At 40.7% G+C, this 23,892-nt stretch overlaps 1 protein-coding gene across 1 annotated transcript; it reads left to right on the top strand.

Annotated features, from left to right (window-relative positions):
• Positions 1-1,111: 1,111 nt before the first annotated feature.
• tacr3a (tachykinin receptor 3a) lies at positions 1,112-23,157 on the top strand (the record flags this gene model as incomplete). Its single annotated transcript, XM_080029231.1, has 5 exons — positions 1,112-1,479; positions 4,853-5,041; positions 6,737-6,887; positions 20,817-21,013; positions 22,836-23,157. The coding sequence occupies 5 exons, from the start codon at positions 1,112-1,114 to the stop codon at positions 23,155-23,157; spliced, it is 1,227 nt and encodes a 408-aa protein (XP_079885357.1).
• Between the last annotated feature and the right edge of the window lie 735 nt (positions 23,158-23,892).

Genomic DNA, 23,892 nt, shown 5'->3' on the forward strand with positions numbered 1-23,892 from the left:
ATACTTACTTGATATTAGGACTAAAGGAATGTGATGATTCAAATAACTAAAGGACTCTTGGCACAGCTTCATGGGATTTGCTGGATTTATTCAGCCATGGAAGACAAGTAAATGCACCCGAGCGGAGGCTGCCACGGCACTAAAGGCTATGGAAGCAGATGAAGGAGGTTTATCCGATGTGAACAGTTGGATATCTGGAGGGGACCTCAGCCTGTTAGTCTTGAATGTTGGTGTGACAGAAAGTGGAGAGTCACCGCCATTCAACGCTGCGATACAGCATTGAACATTTCCACTCTCCAGTGCACTGTGAGGATGATTTAAGACCCTAATAAGAGAAGCATTAGGGTATAACGGACCATCTCTCTCTCTCTCTCACACACTCACTCACACACACACACACACACACACACACACACACACACACACACACACACACACACACACACACACACACACACACACACACACACACACATACAATTTGACAGCAGTGGAAAGCTTGACTGAAGGAGATGAGACTGTGCTGTATAGGTATTTTGACATTACAGGAAAGGTGTCATTGTACACACACTGCATGCAACATTTTAATATCCTGTTTTTGTCCCTCTCACTCTCTCTCTTTCTTTCACTTTCAGCTCTCTTTCTTTATAATCAACTGAAGGTTCACAGAACACAATGTGCGCTGACTGATTAGGGAGGCAGCCTGGCCCATCTGTTATTCATGAAGTTTAAAACAGCAGCCACAAGTATCAATCAATCTCCTTCTGCATGTGTGCAACTCGCGCGTCACTGTGTGCGCACGGCGCCCTGCCTGTTGCTGCTGCTGGATGAGATGCTGTGCGGAGTGTGCGCTTACGACCACATTCAACAGGCACAGTAGGATACTTGTTACATTTACAGTGTTCGCCGTGTTTTTCTTCTTGTCAATTTAGATCGAAAAGTGGAGTTTGTAGAGATCTGGGAAGGGGATGTGTATTTTTTAGGGATGTGAAGGGTTTAAGTTGCTACATATACCCAAATCCAATCCTAGCAGTCTAGATTTGCACCTCAGTAGGTAGATCACACTCTTCAAACAGCCAATAATTCACTGTATGGGAAAACGGAGAAGAGGATGGCATCACCACATAACGGATCCAACATAACGTCGAACTTCACCAACCAGTTTGTGCAGCCACCGTGGCGCGTCGCTCTGTGGTCCATAGCCTACAGCTTTGTGCTGGCGGTGGCTGTTTTTGGAAACCTCATCGTGATCTGGATCATCCTAGCCCACAAGCGGATGAGGACGGTGACGAACTACTTTCTCCTTAACTTGGCGTTTTCGGACGCGTCAATGGCGGCGTTTAATACTTTGATCAACTTCATCTACGCTGCCCATGGAGAGTGGTACTTCGGGGAAGCGTACTGCAAATTCCACAACTTCTTCCCTGTTACATCCGTGTTTGCAAGCATCTACTCCATGACTGCGATCGCCGTGGACAGGTGGGCTAATGAATTGCTGCACGAACAATATTTAACTGCGGTTAAATATTTTGAGATGTTAACATGTAGTCATACAATTCTGGTGCACTCCGAGAAGAGAGTAAAGGATATAAGCAACATGTATTTTTAGCTCAGTCAACGTTAGTTAGCCTATCATCAACAGGTGAACATATTCTAACCTGAGCTAATTCAACCAACCAAATCACATCTCCATTCTTTCTTTTAATCCAAAACATTTATGTCATCTGCTGCTGCGGTTTCATTTTTATGTTCACTTATTGCTGCAACCACGATACCTGTGCACGGTTAGAAGCTGCTATCATTCAGTGAGCCGTTTGTACTGCCTGTGCACCGTCTACACAGTCAGCAGGCTGTCAGTGTCCTGCTCCTCCGCTGATGGCGGCTTTTATGTTATTAAACGAATTTGAAAATAACGCCCTTGTATCCGGGGAACAAACATATTTACAACACAGCACATCAAATACAAAATATATATCTGGTTATCAAAAAAAAACTGGGGGAACATTTATTATGTTGCCTACAAATCTCAAATTGCGTTTTTTTTTCTCTTGCATGAGTAGTACAACCCGCACTGCACTTGGCACTTGGTGTCCTCATCAATTTTATTAAAATTCCACTGATGGCATCTTGTGTAGGCTTCGAGCTCACATCACTTCATCTGAATACTTTATGCTCCCTATAGCCTAGTTCACATTCCAGTAGAGGTATTAACTTGATTGTGATTTGCGTTCAGAAAGGCGGTTGCCCAGGAGGTTGACAGTCTTCTTTCACAGCATGGGAACATTCCACTCACATGTACTGTATTTCTATTACTAAACTGCAATTTAAGCATAAAATTAAGCTGTTGTTTTGCAAAGAGTCTGCACTGCAGTGAATGACTCTTCATGTGCCAACACACTAGGAAAGATCCCCCTTTACTTCATGCTATATGCGCTCTGACTCTTGTTTTCTGTCACATGCACTCATTATTTGTTTCCTTTGCTTTTTCACACCTCTCTCTTTCTTTGTTCCTTTATCTCTAGTCTTTTTCCTGGTGGCTTCCTTCCAGTATTGAGGTGATGGGGTTATCATTTACATCCAGGCTTTGCTACTAATCACTGGGCCTTTGTACGTCATAATGTCTGAATAAAGGGATTTGACAGATGAAGGAAGCAGCCACAGGCCGAACATAATGAGAAAAAAGCTTCATTCTGCGTGTGTTCACAGCTAGTGTAGAAGGGTCACAGTGTACTATGATATTGTGTGAGGTGTTTTCCTCCTCCAGTACTTCTCATTGACACAAAGGGGACAGCGCCTTGTTCTTTCCTGAGGGTGTGTTCATTTTGGCTGCTCTACAGCAACTTCCACCGGTTTGTATTTTTGGTCTGCGGTGTCCGTTCGATTCTGTCAACTATGTACTCAGAAAGAGAACATCGGCTTGACCTACATGATGTAGATGTAACCTCCGGTCATGCTTCTCGTAGCCCCAGTATGAGGCTGTCTTCGCTCTGATATCTTGAAATGGCATGAGGCCACAGTTCGTGATCATCTGTGAATTTGTCCCTCCTGCTGACCCTCTGTGTTGCCAAGTGTGTTTCCTTAGGCACTGCAGCAAAACATTGGATGCTGTGTGAGGTAGGCCTAACTGGCAAAGCCTTAAAGCGTGATAACTAGTCTTCCTGTTACTGTGGACAACTACTAGCCTGGCACTGCCTGCCTACGTACTTCCACACAATTTTTTTTCCCTTCAGTAGTCAGTCTGGACCTGCGGTATATTCTTAAGTTTTCTCTTTTTGGACAGATTTTTGCCATTCCAATCAGCACACAGAGGGAGTGGCTCAGAAGCAGATCCAATAGTTTTAAACTTCAACAGACACCCACCTTCATGTGAGTTAACGTTTGTCAATTGAGCGATTCCAGACAAATAAAATTAAGTACGATGGTCTGGTAGGAGTCGGACCAGGCTAGACAATCACTGAGTTGCCCCTGCTGACAGGGATGTGTGCAGAATATTGTTCTTGGAAAGAGATGTTGTCACTGTATATTTGAATAATAATATTTCACTGCTGAATCAGAAATGTCAGAGATGGATATCTAAAAAAATAAAACCAAATGTATCTGCATGGCTGGATAACATCAGTAGTATTGTAAGTGTAATTTGGGGGAACTGATCCTTTTAAGAAGTTTTCATTGTATGATACTGTGAAGTGAGTGTGGCTGAAACATTAAACATACTCTTCTCTGAAGACATTTAAGCCTACACATTGCCACTCTGCCTTGAGCTTAGTGTTTGTGTACTTGCATTGGAAGTCTCATCCAAGTAATTTCTACAAACTAAACACCAGGCGGTGATACAGTGAGTGTTTAGTTGGTGTTGTCAAAACAATACCTTTCCCGAAAGATTGGTGCAGCTTACGGCATGACTCCCAGGTTGAACAAAACAAAAATTGCATTGATTGGACAGCTATTCTCACACTGCCATCCAAAGGAGGCACAATAAATGCCAAGCAATTATGGGTGAACATAGGGGGCAACTGTCTTTCTGTTCCTCAGAGAGTTGTCGTTACTGAGATGACAAGACAAGGCCCATTCATTACCATCTTGCTCTGAGCCTTTGTCACCAGCAAATGAAAATAATTTTGCATCCAGAGCTGGGTTCACGTACAGCAGGTCTCCTGCCACGCCTGAGTGTTTCAGTCTTAGAATGAATCTTCCTTCAGTGTCCCTGAGACATAAACACCACACAATAATTGGACTTCTGCAGGCTGTCTTGCACAAAATAGTGTGTACTATTTCTGTATGTCTGACTCATCCATGGAATTTAAGGTTAGATACAGCAGCCCTTCCGTTGATAGTGTTCAAACCAAGAAGGTGACATGGCTGTCAAGTCATATTCACTGTGAAGCCAAATCCCTTCAAGTTGTCCTAATGTTAAAGAGTCAAACACTTAAAACTAACATAAAGTGTACAGTAAACTACAACTACGAGTTGGCAGATTTGCCTCTGCAAGGAGTTGACAAAAATCCCTAAATGCTTTCTTAAAATATTGTGCCGACATGATTTGAGGTTTCAGTGACTTTTACCTACAGTATATGCTCTAAAATCAACTCAGTACATCCTTGCGTCAGAGTGGAAATTTGTGCTAACTGTTTTACTCTATTATTCCAATTTTCATGACTTTGTCAATCAATTTGTTGTTTATGACTAAACATGATTTTTTTCTGATTCTCGCTTTAAAAAATAAATACAAATGGGATCTCTTGAGGTCTCTAGTGATCCTGTCAGTAGTCCATGGATGTAAAAATACGTTGGTAGGTAGGAGGAAGTTTAAGCACAATTATTTCTTCTGAAATTATTGACCTCTGACCTGCAGGTACATGGCCATCATCCATCCCCTGAAGCCTCGCCTGTCGGCGAAGGCCACTGTGGGAGTCATCGTGTGTATCTGGAGTCTGGCCGTGGTTCTGGCCTTCCCTCTCTGCTACTTCTCCACCATCCGAACTCTGCCACGCAGGACCCTCTGTTACGTGGCCTGGCCCCGCATGGCCGATGACCCCTTCATGTGAGAAAAATATTAATTGACTTCCTTTTACAAAACTGTAATTTGATACCAGGCAGTTTTGTTCAGTCCGTTCCCCTTCAGTTAACTCTTCTGAGTTCAAATGTAGCTTATTTTAACGATTTCTCCTCACAAGTTCATTTAAAGGTAATTAATATAATTCATGTTATTATATAACTTTTAACTTACAATTCTATATAGGCCTACTTTTACAAATGTCTGACCATATAATGTGTATAACTGCCATAATAACTTTAGGAAAAATGACATGCATGAAAATGCATGAACAATTATTTTAGGATAATTATTAGTAAGATAATATTAGACACAGGATGATTTTGACATTTTGGAATTTTACTAATTTGTTCTGTAGCGTTTATAGCGCTGAAACTTGAAATGGGGAAACCTCTAGACAGACTCCGTCCATAGGCAAACATATAAAAAATACAGCACCTGTTATGTTCATTTGTTAACACATTATATAGCTTGTTAGTTCAATCAGTGTTTTTCTTGCACCATTGTCTGTAATTCTACTGAGTCCTTGATGGTTACAACCTCATGTCCATTACAAGAAGTAACTTTTTAGTCTTGTAGCCAACTCCATAAATAGTGAGCGCAAGATGGTTTGGTAGGCACCGTAGATGTAATACCTCTAGTTTTACAAATAACACCCTCCTGTCCGGTGCCAGCGATCGAAGCAGTGACCTCATGGTTACTGATCTCTTTCCTCTAGGCCTTCTTACCATCCTTATTGATGTAAGTGGAGCAAAATATTATACTTCAGTAATCTGGAAACTGCCAACACGACTAGAAAGGAGACTTAGAGGTCAAGATTACAGTCAGTTGCATGGCAACTTGAGTGAACAAGCCTTCAGTGCCTGTTTTGTTGATTCAGAACAATCTGTTATTCACAATTATCCAACTAAGGTTACTTTCATCGGTTAATGACACAGTTTATTTAACAAATATCATTGAAGCAGTCAGACAGCAAACAATAGCATCCGTAAGAAACTCCTCAGATGTGTTTGGACTGAACACCAGTCTCCTAAAGACTCTTTTTCTTATCCTGCCTGTAAAGTTATTATTACATCGTTAAGGCACACCTATTTTTAAACAGGAAGTTATACAGTCTACATGAATAATAACAGGCCTAAAAGTATTCTTCCTGTTCTGTCAAAGGACGAAAACATTTTTGCAGAACGACTGATCAGTCATCTTGAAAACAGTCCTCTCACTCTACACCGCATTCAGTTCGTCTGTAGAGCTTAAAGTCCCTCTCAACATTCTCTTAACACCAATGGAAAGGAATATGTATTTTTCCTCTGTTGCTTAATGCTACTTATTACACATTAATGCACATTCTTACCTTGATAACAGATATCAGTGGGCCAAAGGTACAGGGCTTTACCCTTGCATGTACTGTATATGAAGACTGCCCCAGGGCTCTATTCTAGGTCCACTCCTTTTGCAAATGATTCACAAATGATCTGCCTTCAACATGGAACTGTATCATCTGATGCACAAACATAAGCAGATGATACAGTGATATATGAACATTGTTGCTGTTGTTGTTGATAGCTTTAATATGGTAGTTAGTGTGACTCAGTGTTGAAAATCTACTGCTTTAAATTATACTACAGTAAATATGACATTCATAAATGTGAACACCCTTGAGCATGCTTTCCTTTGTCTTTTCAGGTATCATATCATAGTGACATTTCTAGTCTACGCGCTGCCCTTGGTGGTCATGGGCATTGCTTACACCATCGTAGGAGTGACTCTGTGGGGAGGGGAGATCCCAGGAGACTCCTCTGATAACTATCACGGACAGCTCAGGGCTAAACGGAAGGTAAGCGTGCTTGAGGGGAGATATTGCAACATTCATTAATTCAGGCATGCCCCAAGGCAGCCTAATTAGTAACTATGCACATAATGCTATAAGGCTAGGAATCAGAGAACCAAGATTCATTTGTAATTGTCTGCCAAAGAGAATCCTGTGGCCCCAGGTAATTATTGTCTAGTTCCTGTTTCACATTGTGAAGAGAATATTTTTTGAAAATTGACCGTTCAGTAAAAGATAAATTTGGGAGTCATTTTTGTAAAATTAGTAGGCATTGAAAATCAACCCTTTTTATTATGATTTAATCCTGTGTATCTGTTAATTTAATTGCTGTGTCTGGGGGAAATCCCAGACCACCACCAGATCTTAATTGTTTAGCATGTTTATCTTTCAACCTTCTATCCTATCTTCATAACTATTTTAAATGGTACAGTGTTTCTTGGGGATGAATTTCTGAAGGTTGAGAGTTTTGTGCTTGTGTGGTCTCGTCTGAAAAGGTTACAGTAAGGAGAAAACAGCCCAGGGCCACATTATCAAGCATCACAAATCTAACTTGCTCAAAAGCTAATGTTTTGGGGCGCTCCTGTTGCGTAGTTGATAGAGCGCGTATCATACTCGCTCCGGCCTTCGTTGCAGTGGTCGTGGGTTCAAATCCGACCTGTGGACCTTCACTGCGTCTGCATGTCATCCCCCATCTGTCTGTCTCCCCATTTCAACTCTGTACTATCCAATAAAGCTTGAAAATGCCAAAAAAAAAATCTTAAAAAAAAGCAATTTTTTGATCGTATTCCCTGATAGAAATAACTAAATTAATAATATATTATTTCTTCCTACAGGAGATTTGATCAAATTAAGTGTATTCAAATATTAAGTTAAGTCTTTATTTGTCAATTAACACATGCATAGTCACACAAGGTAAGTCACACACGGTAATCGAAATTACATTTCTACTAACCCTTCCTACATCTCTAACACACACAGTTCATATGTCAGAATGCAAACCAAATCTAGGGAATTGTCAAAGTGTTGCTGCTACTGTAAATATCAAGGGATCACCAAAGTCATTGCAGTGCATATTCTAGGACCCCTAAATACTTGCACCATATCTCACACAAAAAACATCTGATTTAAAAAAATCCATCATATATATTTTTTTAAATATATACAGTATACGAAGTGTACAGGACAACCGGCATTGCCATCCCTAGAACAATACTGCAGAAAAATGCTGCTAGAATAGCAAAACTTCCAATTCACCTTTATCCCTTTCACCAAATTGGATCTTTTCTGCAAGTATCATAACCTACATAACAAACTGAGCTGTGTTGGTAGTCAGACTTCCCCTTGTTTGGCCTGATATGGCACGTCAGTAACCTATTGGTGACTGGATTTGTATTGTGTGTAAATTAAATGAATGGATGAACTGAAAGAATGAAGTAGAAAGTGTTTTTCATACAAAATAACCTATGATGTGTATGTGATGACAGCTATCAAAGGTCTGTGATGTGATAGGAAGCAATGAATAAGCTCAATCTTTTAATGATTTCCTCTTTATTGAAAGACATATTCCATTGTCCAGTCAATTGTTTTGTGTTAATCCATTCGGCTTCAATCACTATGCCACTGGTATTCTAGTTTAAACTGCCTGGGGCTGTGCGTTCAAAATGTCAATCTGAAGTGCAACACTCATGACGGCCTGTCTTCGACTTGTGCTGCAAGCACTATTGAATGTTTATCTTCCTTTTTGCCTGAAGACAAAGTATGCTGTGTGCATGTGTGTGTGTGAGTATGTGGATGTGAAGATGTCCATGCTATCATCCAGCTGTAATGGAACTGCTGTAATCCCTGCTGGACAGGTGTCAATAATTCCCTCTGCCCTGAGGAACACAATCGTAGGTGTGCACTGCCAAGTGCTTTCAACAAAAATTTTAAAGGCCTGTTTTCTTTTTAAAACAACTATATCTATTGTGGCGAAAGTCGCATACCCTCCTGTGCTCTTTATTCTACACCAGTGTCTGTCTGAAAAAATAAAATTGAACATCTGCCTTTTTGCTACAAAGGATCCTGCTGAAATACCTAGGGATAGGCCAAACAATAGCTTCATGTAATTGGGTTTTGGAATGTTCACTTGATGTTAGATGTTTTGAACTAAAAACATTTTGGTTGAGATTCAGATTCAGATTTATTTATTTGAAAGTAGAGACAGTGCAAATTAATGAACACTTTTGTGAAAATGCATGATTATAGTCAGTGTCTGATCTTGCCTTTGGATTATTGATTCCAGTCGACTTTTTCAATATTCTACCAAAATCATCAATCGTGTGCTTAAGGGGCCTAAACATAAACCATAACACTATTGATATTATGGTAGGAAAACAAATTTAATATGCTGCCAGGTAATTTGTTTTAGAATTGTTACATTGTTGTTTTGCACAGAAGTTTGAGGCATGCAGTCACTGTTGATGGTGGGCTTACGGCACAGCACCCTCATTCAATATACAATATTAATCATGCTTTAGTTCAGCAGTTGTGTTGGTAGCACTATATAAAGTGTGGTGCTACCAACACACACTCTACCATCGCTTAATGTGGCCACTGAAACTCTGCAAAATTGATGGATGGCGTCTCCAACAGCTACATCAGGAAATGGCTTGGCCTCCCTCGCTGCTTCTCTGACGCAGATATGTTTGGCAGGAATGCGTTGGAACTTCCTTTCAAGTCTATCAGTCTCGGATACAAGCAGGAGAAAACCCGTTTGGTACTTGAGCTGAAGGAATCCAGGGACCAGCTGATTAGAAGTGCAGAGGTGAATGTCCGCACAGGGCGAAAGTGGCGGGCACACACAGAGGTTGACCAAGCCATCAGCAGGTTGCATCACAGAGAGGTCCTGGGAAAGGTGCAAAACAACCGGGCAGGATTGGGCTGGGGAGAACATGTGCAGTTCTGGTCTCAAGCCACAAAGGAGCAGATGAAGACCATGGTAGTTGAGGAGATCACGCAGACGGAAAAGGAGCAATGCTACATCAAGGCAGTGTCACAGGGCAAACAAGCAGCATGGACACAGTGGGAGGCTACCACAACCAGAAACATCAGCTGGGCAGACATCTGGCGGACCGCTCAGGCACGGCTGAGCTTCCTGATGTGGGCAGCGTACGACACACTCCCTTGTCCACGCAACCTCTCCCAGTGGTATGGGAGTGAGGACAATTGCCCTTTGTGCAGCAACACAAGCGCAGGCCTCCAACACATCTTGTCAGGGTGCAAGGTTGCGCTGACCCAGGGGCGCTACACGTGGCGGCATAATCAGGTGCTACGGAAGCTTGCAGAGCTGCTGGAGATCAGCAGAGTGGCAGCTAACAACTCCTCAAGGCACCATCAACACAGTATCCCCTTCGTCAAGCCAGGGGAGAAATGCCAGAAGTCAGCCAAGAGAAAGACCTCTCTGCTCACCCCTGGAAATATGTGGGAAATGAGGGTTGACCTGGGGAAGCGCTTAGTATTCTTAGCGCAGCCGTAAAGAAGGTCTTTGTCATTGAGCTCACCGTTCCTTGGGAGCAAGGGATCCCGGCAAGCGGCTCAAATATTCGGAGTTGGCAGCCGAATGCACGGAGGCTGGCTGGGCTTCAACCATCCACCCAGTTGAAGTTGGATGCTGGGTTTTCGTAGGGAAATCAACAGTGCAAATTCTGTGAGCAGTTGGGATGACTGGAGCAAAGCTACAGAGGGCAGTCAAAGAGCTGGCAGAGGAAGCTGAGAAGTCAAGCTACTTGTTGTGGCTACGGAGGAGGGATTGTGCGTGGGGGAAAACACCCCAGTAAGGTCAGCTGCAGGGAGTGGCGGGGAGACGTCCCCATCTGGCCACTGCCCCCCCACCGGGAGATGTACTGGCTAGGGGGCGAAACATCAGTGAACGGTGGCTCCAGCTGACGACCCTGCAGCTGACCAGAAGGGCGCCGGAGGAGGTGCGGCAGGCAGACATGCCAAGCAGGAATAAGATATTCTGTATTACACACTAGTGGCTATTGTAGGGACAAAAAATTAAACAAATAAGATATAGCAGTGAATCTTTTTTAATATATATTCAAAATGAAAATGTTTCTGTTGCAAATTAGTAGTTTATAAATGTAATTATCAGAGGACATATTGAGAGATTAGTAAAAAACAGTTTGTGAAGCATTTTTCCATTGCTTTTGTTCTTCTTGACTTTTCATTATTTTACTGTTTCTCTGATTATTAATAACTTAGTGACAGTCGGCCCTTAGCTTGCCAAGGTGTGGCCTTATCGTAGCACATGTACAATTGTTGCTGGGATTTTAGTTCTAGGTAGTCATTTAATGAATTAATGAAGAAACGCAAATCCAATGCTTTAGCTCCAAGACTGTTCTTGTCGCTTAAAACTAACTCAATATCCATTTTATGTATTAAAAAGTTCATTAGTATGTGAGTTTCATTATTTTTTTCAGAAGCAATTCAGAATCAAACAAATCTGTTTTCCTCATCTACTCCCATTTTCCACAGCTCATTTTAATTGTATTTGTGAAATACTGTGGTAATGGAGATTCTGAGTGCAAATGTGATCATTTGTTTAGAAAGTATTAACTGGAGGTTCTTAGGTTGTACCAGCCAATTTGCCTTTGTAATTGTGTTCCTTTGTAGCATCATTGATAGCATGTTATAAAAGTTTGACCTTAAAAACAGTTTGACAGCTTCTAATGCATCACTTGTGCTTTGACTTGAACACAAGTCATTACTAATATCCACTGCAGGACCTGCATGAGGAATTAGCTAATTAGCTAACAGAGACACTATTTTCACATTAAAGGTCCCTCGCGTATCTAGTATAGCTAAAGGATTTGACACTTATTTTGGCTGATAAGCCTACACTTCTTCTCAGGCTTTCTGGATGTGTACAGAGATCTCCCTCTACTGTTGCTGTTAGAAGTAAAATAACTATTTGCTGGCAATATTTGGTTCCTTTCGTAGCAATGCAATAAATAGTCCACTGTAAACTAAACAACCAATCTCCCATACAGTAATACTTCTGGCAAGTCGCATTGTTCATGTAGGACATATTGCAAAACAACTTATTTAAGTTGTACCCTATAATACCTGATATTACAAGACAATAGTCATCTTATAGTAATCAAACAATTTTTTTTGTTATGTTTAGGCACTGAAAATTGGCTGAGAATGTGGTCTTTGTTTTATATAGAGAAAGTCTGACATGAATTGAGGGATGAGGGTGTGAAGTAAGAAGGAAATTATAATTATATGGATATATTTACTGATTGTATAGATATGTATGTAGATATGGGTATATTGATTGTTTATAAATATAAATATAGATCATGATATAAATATATAAAATATAAAAAATTCATAGTATATTAAGTAGTATGTATGTATAGTTCGTAAATGGCAAATATAATATAGTATCGCCAATTGTACAGAGAGTATATGGATTAAGAGAAGCGAATATAATAAATATTTTAATTTTTTTAATTTAATAAATATTTTTATTTTTTATTTTTTTTACTATGGAAAAGGGGTAGGATTAAATAAGTGTATACTTCTTCCTGCTCCTTTTCAGGCATATCTCAGAAATACAGATAATTGTTTTTATTTTTTTTTGTGAAAACATAATTTGTTTATTGTATTTCCATGCTTTTCATTTTGTTTTGTATGTTTGATATGTCTGAAATAAATTGAATCAAATCAAATCAAATGTTTTTTTTCTCATTAGGTTAGGTGTAAGATAGCAGCAGCAGCTTCAGTTCCCATGGTTTTCATCTAGAGCTCAACACACAACCACAATGAAACAATACAATTAAATTAATCAGTTTGGGTACAGCTAATGAAGAGAAAGTGAAACACAAGACTTTAAATGGCATGTGTAGACAGTATTGATGAAAAGAGACATTTATTTTTATTATTTATTATTTTTAAAAGACAACTGAATATCCTCCTGTGCAGCCTTAATAGTTGACAAAACCTTAATGTTTCCCTAACTTTGTCAAAAGTGATTGTGTTGCCTGAATTCATTTAATTTTCTTGCATTTATTTCTTAAATAGGTATATGTAAAAACGGGATGTGGATAATTACTTACAGTTCAAAGTAGCTAATGTATATATTCATATTATTTTACCATTTTAGTTTTGTGATGTAGTCACTTTCGGTGATGACACTTCCTGCTAGACCTACCTGTGTAGAAGGAATGGCAGCCATGTGCATCTGAATGCAGTCTGCTAGCATGTCTACATACAGTGTTAGACAGTTTGTATGAATATTTTCAACTATGTAAAACGTGATGTTTGGTCAAATATGGACACACAATATTTTTGTATTCTTTTATTTAAAGTTTTCACCGCATCTGTTAATGAGGAAGTGTGACAGTAAATGGTCAACCTTACTACGACTCTGTCTTCATTGGCTAACTGGTTTAACTCGGTGTTTAATCAGAGTTACAACACACTGCACGAGAACACTACAGTGATTGTGTTTCCTAAACAATAATAACAAGCAGGACACAGGATGCAAACCTGAAATATCTGGTGTCAAAATCCTGCATCTGGGGCGCCCTTAGCTCAGTTGGTAGGGCGTCCCCCCCATGGGCCTCGGCCAGCAGCGGACCCGGGTTCGATTCCAGCCCGCGGTCGTTCTCTGCATGTCACTCCCCTCTCTGCCCCATTTCAACTCTGTCTCTACACTATCAATAAAGCATTAAAAGAAAATGCCAAACAAATATAAAAAAAAATAAAATCCTGCATCTGTACAACAGACAGATAGAAACACACATAATGGAATATATTGCAGACAGAAATAACATTTCCCTCGTAACAAGATAGTAGTTTCTCAATGTAATTTTCTAGGAAAAAGTATAAACATAGACTGGGTTACAGATGAACATGAGGACACTGTATGTATGGTGCCTTATCTGACTCCGGCTATGAATTCTTCATGGTGTGACATTCTGCTTGCAGGTAGACCCTCCACATGAGTCAGTGAAGCATTTTCATTGTGACATTTTGTGAGAAAAAATGCCCCTTTCCAGGTCTCTTCCATGGTTGGGAATAGATACGAAATATATTTTGGATTGCACAGACGCTATTGACAGATCTGTAATTGGAAAGAATTGGAAAGACTCTTGAAATGCGTTTCTAAAACCTCATGGAAGGTCTTAGGCAATAGCAGATGCAGGACCTCAGCCAATTGCTTGCACTTGCACTCCTGGTTTAATGTCGGTATCTTCTCACAAGAAAAAAGACCCGTGAACATTTGCCATGTCCAATCATGAGACATATAGATTGGATACCTTTTTCCAGAGATATTCTACCCTGGGAAAATCTCATAGTGTTGTAAGAAAATTGCCCTACAGTTATTGAGAGGTTCTCTTTTTCTTCTTTTAGCATTGAGTGGATTTTGCCTTGAACCACTTGCATGAATGCCAATGCCGTCAGTTACTCTGCCTATTCAAGAAGAATTCAACTTTGATTTTTTTTTTCCTGCGAGTGCGTAAACTAAATCCAAACTGAATAATGTCAGCATCAGCCAGTTCTTCGAAATACAGAGACAGAGGGTGCCTTTCTGCATTGTCATCTCCCAGTGGCTAGGTTACATTTGTGGCTTGTTACTCACAAAGGTACAAGGATGTCGCTTCATTTCGCCACTCATTTTCTTAAATTATTCTTAGACTATAGTTTTTTCTCATAGTAATGTTAGTTTTAACCACATTACTCCAGACTAACAACTAACAGACTATTTTCCCCCTTTCGTTCTGTTTATAAGAAAGCGTATGAATAAGAATATAGCATAGACTTTGTAATGTCGTGTTTCTAAAAGGTACGCCACTGCTTGATTATTTGCAAAATTAGCTAAATGTTCTGCCGGTGTAAATAAATTATTCCCCAATTTTGAAAATACGTTTTCTTGACAATATTCAAATTAGGCTATCAAAATGAATATCATGTACAATAGCTTAGAATGAAGCCACTCAAGCTGCCAGTTGGTGTAGCTAAGCACAAAGAGTGGAAATGCAGAGACAGGTAGCTTGGCTCTGTCCAAAGGTAACACAATTCACTTCCTGTCTTCCTGATAAAGCTAATCTGATCTAAGTTTGAGGTTAGCTTGTTAGCTAGTTAGAACCGTACAGTGCGATATTCTCCTCATAAATGTCACGGGATACATTACATGTTCTGTTATAAACAGCCTGTATTTTAGCACAACAGCGCCAGATATCCTGCTCATCAGAACTCTTCAGTGTAATTACCATTATTATTATTATTTGCTTTGTATGTTTTTGTCCCGTCTGGTTTTGTAGTACAGCAATCATGAAACATCAAAGTGGTAAAAAGGGAAAAAAGGGGTAAGACAACCTGCCTTTGAGGTCTGCTCCGCTGTATTGTATGTAAATGTGCTTTATTTGATCTTCACTCATCTCTTTTTCTCTTTGCTCTTTCTGAGACAATTTTGTGTTGGATTTTTACAAGTTTAATCCAAGAATGAAACCATCAAAGGGACTCTTAACAGGGTCTCACACAAAAATGTACTGTGACAAATTTTCATAAAACTTGATTAAATTGTGGGCCTCGTTCTGTTATGCCTTTTTTTAACGACAATGTTTTAATCAAAATTATGGCTGATGCAGCATTAATTCATTTTCTTTCTTCTTTAACTTTTATATAAAGCATTTTGGGGTTCCCCCTATTTTTGAAAAGTGCTTCATAAACCAATTATGCTTTTGGTCTTTTATCAATAGTTGGCAGCTGTACAAGACTTGAAGGGCAAATTGAAAGCGCTGAATAATAATAGCTGACTCATACTGTCTATAACATTTTGACAAGCCAGCACCAACTTATCAGAATCATATAACCAATGACTATGTCCAAAACTTTGTGTATTGTTCCAGAACATTCAGAGCTTTGTCTATAAAAAGGAGTTTATATACAATCCTTAATTTCCTCATTTACCTGAAAAGAAGGTGCACTTGTTACAAGGCTTGTAAACAAGAATTTAGAGTTATCATTATATCCCAATGTTTCTTTGCACTGGTTTTTGTCAATGTAAACGAGTGTGTATACACATAATAAATTGTATGAATGCTATTGAGTTCAAACCAAATATGGACTGTTTAAACAAGAGCCAAGAACACTTACCAAATGTGTTTCTCTGCCTCAAGTTTATTTACCCTAGACGTCTTTCATAAAGATGGAAGAGATTAGAGACCACAGAGCAAGATTACCTAAACCTGGCCCAATTTACATGAATTGATAACACTAACATAAATGTGTTGAGTGTGTGTGCGTCGTATATTATATTTCTGAATTCCATTGTTTTCCAAAAATAGCATGTTTTTTTATTACCACAAACATGTAACTGCTGAAAGTAGTCCCCCCAAAAGCTATTGTTTTCTCCTGCTTGAGTAACATCTGCTAAAAATACAGTTTAAAGAAATTATGATAAAAAAAAAGTATAATATTAATTCCCTTTCACTGTTACAGAAGCGTAGATAGATTACTGAAGCAGTATGTACTTTAAAGTAAACTCAACACTGGACTCTTCACCTCCCCCCTCTTCTTCCCCCCTATTGCTGCAACGCACTGTGGGAGCTTTCCTCAACACAATAGGCTGTCAAACATTTACACTGCACCAGCGACAACTACTTTGGGCTTTACATCATTAGTCTTCTCACATCTACTTCAAGCCCAAATTGTATCTTCTTGGGCGAACTAGAGCCTCAATTCAACGACCCGACTGTCATAATACTGATGCCTGCCTGCTTCACCACTGTTTAGTAGCCACCTAGAGAGTTTACAGCGTGTTGTTGTACATTTCTTTGAAACATTCAGTCAATACAAGGGGTGCCAGGACTTCTGTTTGGATTTCAGGAGGCACTCGATGTCTGTTTTGTCTCTGGTAGCTTGTTTCTCCAGCCTCCCTCTGGGGAGACACACAGTACTATAGATTGTGTATCAACCACAGCAGTGGATTCAGTTCACTTACTAGACTTTGTAAGAAAGCTGAATGGCTAGACTTTGGCTTACTGGTAAATCATACAATGCCATTAATGCCAGTATTGATAATACTGTAAACACCAATACCGGTGGTGAAAATATGAAATAAAGATTGTGGAAAGAAACATCACTGTTATTTGAGAGTTTTTTTATAAACCTTGGCAAAGGGGTTCAATCACAGAGAGCAAAGCCTGTACATGACTGACCAAGAGTAAATTGTTGCACATTGATTTTATAGTTTGCCTGCACCCAGAGGAATCTGGGTGACGCTGAAGCTGCTAAGGAATAAGATACAAAAACCAGCCTGAGCTAGTATACATTCAAGGATAAATGACTAGGTGTAACGGCTGGACAGGGAGGACACAGGCGCAGAGACAGTACCAGTTTAAGAGGGTTTATTTAGAAGGAATCTGGGGTTTTGGGGGGCTGGCAGGCATGGGGGTCCAGGGAGAAGTGCCAAGGGGAGAATCCGGGGAGACGAGCTGAGGCAGGCAAGAGCAGGCAGGCAGGGTGGTCCAGGGAGGGAGAGCTGGCTGACGAGGGCTGGAGCTGGTGGCAGGAGTCAGGCTGGAGGACTGTGGCAAAAAAAGAACAGTATTAGCAACAAGCTAAATGCAGGCAGAACTACAAAGAGTCTAGGTGGCTGGAGAGTTACTGACTGGGTAACAGAGTTTACAATCTGGCAGTGTCTGGAAGGTTGAACCGGGAATAAATAGAGCAGTAGATTAGAAGATTGGTGGCAGCTGTGGATGCTGGTGCCTGGCTCCTGCACACCAGATTCCAACCCTGCAATCAGACAAGGGAAAGGGGAGAACAAAACCACAAAGGGCTTGAGGCCCAGTCAGGATCGTAACACTAGGTTGTATTTTTCACTGCATTCTGTATTTCTAAGTTTCATTCACAGTCAGCCTTTTAGTTATTATCATACCAGAGTAATAAGCAAATTTCCATTTTGACTGTTCTCTCTAATTTGCCTCATATTTTCAGTAAAATGCAGTCAGTATTCTAGGAATTAGAACCATATTGGACAAGTACAAATCCTACAATTTACATCCAATATCAACACAGGTTGTAGAGTGTTCTAATACTGCCAGGTGAAAAGTAAGGGTGTAGGGCTCTTGAAATTTGAATATTAGGGTCATCACTTTAATTTCTCTAATAATATTTTGGTTTAAATGGCATTACATTAGAGTTAATGGTGGAATTGTTACCTTCAAAGTGACCGGCATCAGTCTGACATGTATCATTGCAAAGATGTACAACCGTATGATACTGAACCGGATACGGGGTGCCATCGACCCTCACCTGAGGGAGAACCAAAATGGCTTTAGAGAGGGAAGAGCCACCGTATCCCAGATCCTAGCCTTAAGGAGAATCATTGAAGAGGTAAAAAAGAACAACCTGACAGCAGTGCTGTGTTTTATTGATTTCAAAAAAGCTTTTGACTCAATACACCGAGGAGTGATGATGACCATTCTTAAGGCTTACGGTGTCCCACCTAACCTACTCCGGGCAATAGGTGCCATGTATGAGGGCACAAGAGCAAGGGTGGTAACCCCAGATGGAGACAGTGAGGAGTTTGACATCCTAGCAGGGGTGTTACAAGGAGACACCCTCGCCCCCTTCCTCTTCATTATAGTGCTGGACTACGCACTCAGGCAAGCCATCAGAGGTCGAGAACTGGAACTCGGGTTCACCATCACACCAGGAGATTCCCTGCCGTAGTCCTAACAGACCTGGGCTATGCAGATGACATCAGCCTGATATCGGACAGTGTAGAGCAGGCACAGGAGCTCTTGACCAGAGTGGAGATGGAATTTTCCAAGGTTGGTCTTAGGCTGAATGCCAAGAAAACCGAGGTAATCACCTACAACATCCTCCCGGACCATCCACCCCTAATGACAGCAGCGGGCAGTGCTCTGAAGGAAGTAAATGACTTCAAGTACCTGGGCTCATGGGTAAACTCATCGGAACAAGACCTGAAAGTGAGGAAGGCACTCGCTTGGAGGGCCCTGAATGGCATGGCCTGTGTATGGAAATCCAACCTCCCCAGAAGCGTCAAGCTCAGCTTCATTTACGCGACCGTGGAGTCTGTGCTTCTATATGGCTGTGAAACCTGGACCCTGAAACCCACCCTACCGAAGTCTCTGGATGGGTGCTACACCAGGATGCTCCGTGCAGTCCTTAACATCGACAAGAATGAGCATGTTACCAACAAGCATTTGTATGGTGGGCTGCCGGGGCTGAGCGAGAAGGTAGCAGCCAGGAGAATGAGGCTAGCCGGTCATTGCCAGAGACACCGCAAGCTCCCAGCCAGCAGGCTGGTGCTCTGGGAACCTACACACGGGCATCGATCCAGAGGACGTCCCACGCCAACGTACGTGGACATACTTCGGAAAGATGTGGGAACAGAAAACACTGGCGAACTAGCCAGATGCATGGAGGATCGTGAGGATTGGAAGCACCGCTGGAGGACTCGTCCGAGGACGACCTAGAGAGAGAAAGTGAGGATCAAAATATTCTAAACCCATTAGGCACACAAGGACGTGTTCTCAAATCATTTTCATTAATAGAAACCTTCTGGCAATTCTAACTTTGTTCATGGCATACAACACTCATTATTAATGGAATGAGTATAGAGCCAGAACGGTGGATCAATCAATCATATCATTGCAGATTAGTATTAGATTGTCTGTTCTTGGGGCCCTGTTGTCACACAATTTACCATCAATTAACCAAAAATCAAAAAAGTGGTGTTCGGTAAAAGACGGAAACACTAAATCGAACTCTCTGGTTTTAGAAGGTTGATAGAAATGTTGTATTTAGTTTTGTGGATTGAATTTAATCTTAAACCGCACATCGAGGACATCACAAAAGAAGCACTGGGTACTGGCTTGTTTCATCGCTCCAGACCAGGCTGTAGTGGACTGTACTGACACTATCAAAATGCCTCTAAAACCAATCTTCTTCCACTCAATGTCACACATAATTGGCTGTGCAGCTTGCTTTTGGGATGTTCTTTATTTATTATTTTAATGCACTAACAGACAATACTTGGTGCACTCGGATGGCCCTCTCATGAAACAAGATGACAAGTGCATTGGTATAAAGTCATTATCTTCAAAATCACTGTTTAATCCACCCCACTTTACTCCCATTTGTCTCTATTATATAGAAAAAATATTTTATGATTGGGGCTCCTTCCGATCGGAATAATTAACCTGCATACGGTATATTTGTTCTCTGTCTTTGTTTGACTCATTGTTAAATTGTCTTATAATATAGTACAATAAAATAACATCCGTTTCTAGTAATACTATTATTTTTCTTATGATAGTTTCTATCCTAGGGTTGTTACTGTTTTCCGTCCTTATTATATTGAGTAAATTGTCTTGTTTTTTCCTTTATATTGTTGTTGTGCTATGTATTGTGCCTTATGCTTTGTGTAGTTGTTTTGTTGTATTTGAGCTACTTGAAAACAAGACCAAATGCGTTTCATTCAATTTGAGTGTGGACTTTATTGTCATACAGTGGTGCTGTGAAGTTTCATGGCATACATGTCCATGCGTCAAAGCCCTGGAATTGTACTAAATGAGATGTGGGCTTGCTATAAGATCAGAGGAGCGAGTATCTTGTCCAGGTTTCCTTTACCATCTCACAGCTGTCTGCATTGTCTGTCTGTTGCCTACCAGGTGCTACAAAATGTCTGTAATTCAGGAATGCACTGAAAAGACTAAATATTCATCTCTTTAACAGAGAGGGACAGTGGGATGGCTGTGAATTTTATTCCTATCTAATTTCCTCCGATGTTCAAACTGCTGTCTTTCACTCTGTCTCTCTCTGTGCTACCACAGTTTATTAGTCCCGGAACGGTGACAGCTTGCGGATGTTGCTCATCTTGTTAACTCTCTCTCTGTTCTCTTGCAGGTGGTGAAAATGATGATTATTGTGGTGGTGACCTTTGCCCTCTGCTGGCTGCCTTATCACGTCTACTTCATTGTGACGGGTCTCAACAAGCGTCTGAGCAAGTGGAAGTACATCCAGCAAGTTTACCTGTCGGTGCTGTGGCTGGCGATGAGCTCCACCATGTACAACCCCATCATCTACTGCTGCCTCAACAGCAGGTGGGTAATAGCACAGTAGTGTTGACGATCTTAAAGACTCAATGTTACTACTTTAAACTACTAGCAAATGAGACAACAAAAGTGGAGTTGATTGTGTTGTAAGATCCCATCGGCATCGCTGACTGTAATCAAGTACCATATTATGAACTAGGAGATAAAAGTTAGGCATGGATTCATTGGTCTCTGGAGAAAGAATGCTTTTATTATTATCTCCTAATGACAAGAGAACGAGAACAAGATGAGTTTATTATGTCATCTTAAATTATCTGGTCTGTGTTTAATCCCAGTAGAAATAAACAATTTAAAGATCAAATGTTATGAGATGGCAATGGAAAACAGATCAATTTATCAATACCAAATGCATGTTTCGTCACGTCGTTTCGTCTGTTAGAACCAAAATCTATCATTATGTCTATCACGTGATGAGATGCTTTTTTAATCATTCGTTGATATGACAGTTAAAAATATGTTTTTATAAATTACCATTTTTGAGAACGTTATGGTGGAAAATTAGTCTTTTGTAGTGAATAGGGAATCCACTACATGGTTAAAACATATTTATTCCCTTAAGCTCTTTTGAAGCCTCAATTCAGAAAAGGAGCCATAGCCATGCTGTCTTCTTTCTACTGAGTACTCTAACCTTACAAAAAAATCATCCATCCCCCTATTGTCATCAGTGCACACACATTTAGATGAGCATCACTAAGCCTTTTTATAAGCTTCAGGGACACCTGGATACAATTCTTCCTCAGCCAAAGGGCCAACCTTTGGAACAGCATCGTGTACAGCAGTGGTTTTCAAACTGTGGGGCGCGCCCCCCTTGGGGGTCGCGGGGTTATGGCAGGGGGGGGCGCGGATGAATATGTGAAAAAAAAAAAAATCAAACATTTTTTTTTTGAGTTTGTGTTTTTATATTAAGATCATGGCATAGCTGGACAAGAGTTCTTCTGCTTCGTTCCTCTTACTGCATTTAAATGCATTCATTATATTACAGAGAAATAGGTCTTGTTAAAGAAAAAGACCGCCAAGCCCAACCCAGAGGACCCTGCACAATTTTTTTAATTTTAAATTAATATTTTTATGGAAAATCCATGTGTCCTTCTTCAATAGCTTCTAATTCATCAGACCCAGTGTCTCCAAATTATTTGTTCACACAAAATTCCTCATATTTAGCCTCTTAATTTTCCTCTCAAAATGCACCAGGTTCATGCATTTCACTTTAAAAAGGTGAAAAAAAATCTCCCGGGGGGGCATACCCCCGGACCCCGCTAGGAGGGTCTGGTTCTCCACTGGCTACTATTTTCCTCCAGCAGGACATTGGAGGCACTAGCGAAAAAACACTGGATGTGTGAATGACATTTTACTAGTCAATAATTTGGGCAAGTCTGTCTGTCTATCTTTCTCACTCCACTGCACACTCAGTTACTACTATCCATGCTTAAAGGAAGCAGGATTAAAACACTGGATTTAGATGTTAAAATGTATACAAAAATGTTTAGAATGTTTCAAAAATATGTTTAAATTTGTAAAATAATTAAAATATTTTTCAAAACACAGGGATTTAGAAAAAAAAAATTGGGAGGGGGGGGGGCTCCGCTGAAATTTGTTCTCTGAGGGGGGGCTCACTCTCTCACACTTTGAAAACCCCTGGTGTACAGTATTATGCCCCTTCCGGTTATCAAAGGACTGTCAATTAAAAAATACACAAAAGGCAGATTTAAATGTATTAATTTCCCATTTGATATACTCTTTCAACTTTCTAAACAACTCCCTACCACGTGTTGGCCAAATCTTACCCTCTCCTTTCTTGATGTGGCACCAGGTTTCGAGCCGGCTTCAAGCGGGCATTTCGTTGGTGCCCGTTCATCAAGGTGTCCAGCTACGACGAGCTGGAACTGCGCTCTACGCAGCGGCAACAAACACGCCAGAGCAGCATGTACACACTGTCACGAATGGACACCAGCATGGTGGTGGTTTGTGACACTGTGGAGGGTGGTGGCGGCTCTGGAAGGAAGGGCTCCCTGTCGACAAGGAAGAGGAGCTACATCCCAGCTCGCCACGTTGAGATCACTGGATGCAACGGTGGCAGCCCAAAAGCACAGAATGGATCTGCTCCAAACGCTGAACCCGAGGAGTTCTCCTGAAGGGTTCTGCCCAAGGCCGGCGGCAGCCAGAGGAGTCAGCTCATCCCACCCAAATGTGTGACTTGCCCACCACCTCCCCGCCACATGTTGAAGTGCCCTTGGGCAAGCCACGAAACCCTAAATTGCTCCCGATAGTTAGCTTGCACCCTGCGTGATAGCTGCTGTTGTCGGTGTTTAAATGTGTGTGTGAATGGGTGAATGTGTACAAAACAATGTAAAGCACTTAGGATATGTGAAAAAAACAGGGAAAAGCGCTATGTGCTATATGTAAATAGTTAATTTACTATTGACGATTTAGGCAAGTTTATTTATAAAGGCCATTCAAAGTGCAGGGGCATGAAAAACATTAGAAATTGCATTTAAGAAATAGTAAAAACAAAGAAAATACATCAAGATTAAAGATTAACCTACATAAGACATCATGTTGGCTGATCACATCCGTGTCTGTTCGGACTGAAGTCTCTTTCACCAAATTCGAGTGTAAATGAGAGTTGGCAATTAAATACCTGTCGACACAATTTTCAAGTTTGCAAGTAGGTGTTTTCCAGACACCTAAGCTATTTTATCCTACTAACATCAGTTGCAATCGATTAATGTGTCCAACAGCATTAATAGGCTCGGCATTCAGGTTGCCCCCAATCCTATCAGGGTCAATCTGCATTAATGAAAAACCTTAAATAGCTGTTCTTTCTTCTTCAGCCAAACAGCCAGCTTTGATTGAGATTCACTTTTAAA

The sequence above is a fragment of the Ammodytes marinus genome (assembly GCF_949987685.1).
Source record: "Ammodytes marinus genome assembly, chromosome: 6".
NCBI classification, from domain to species: domain Eukaryota; kingdom Metazoa; phylum Chordata; class Actinopteri; order Uranoscopiformes; family Ammodytidae; genus Ammodytes; species Ammodytes marinus.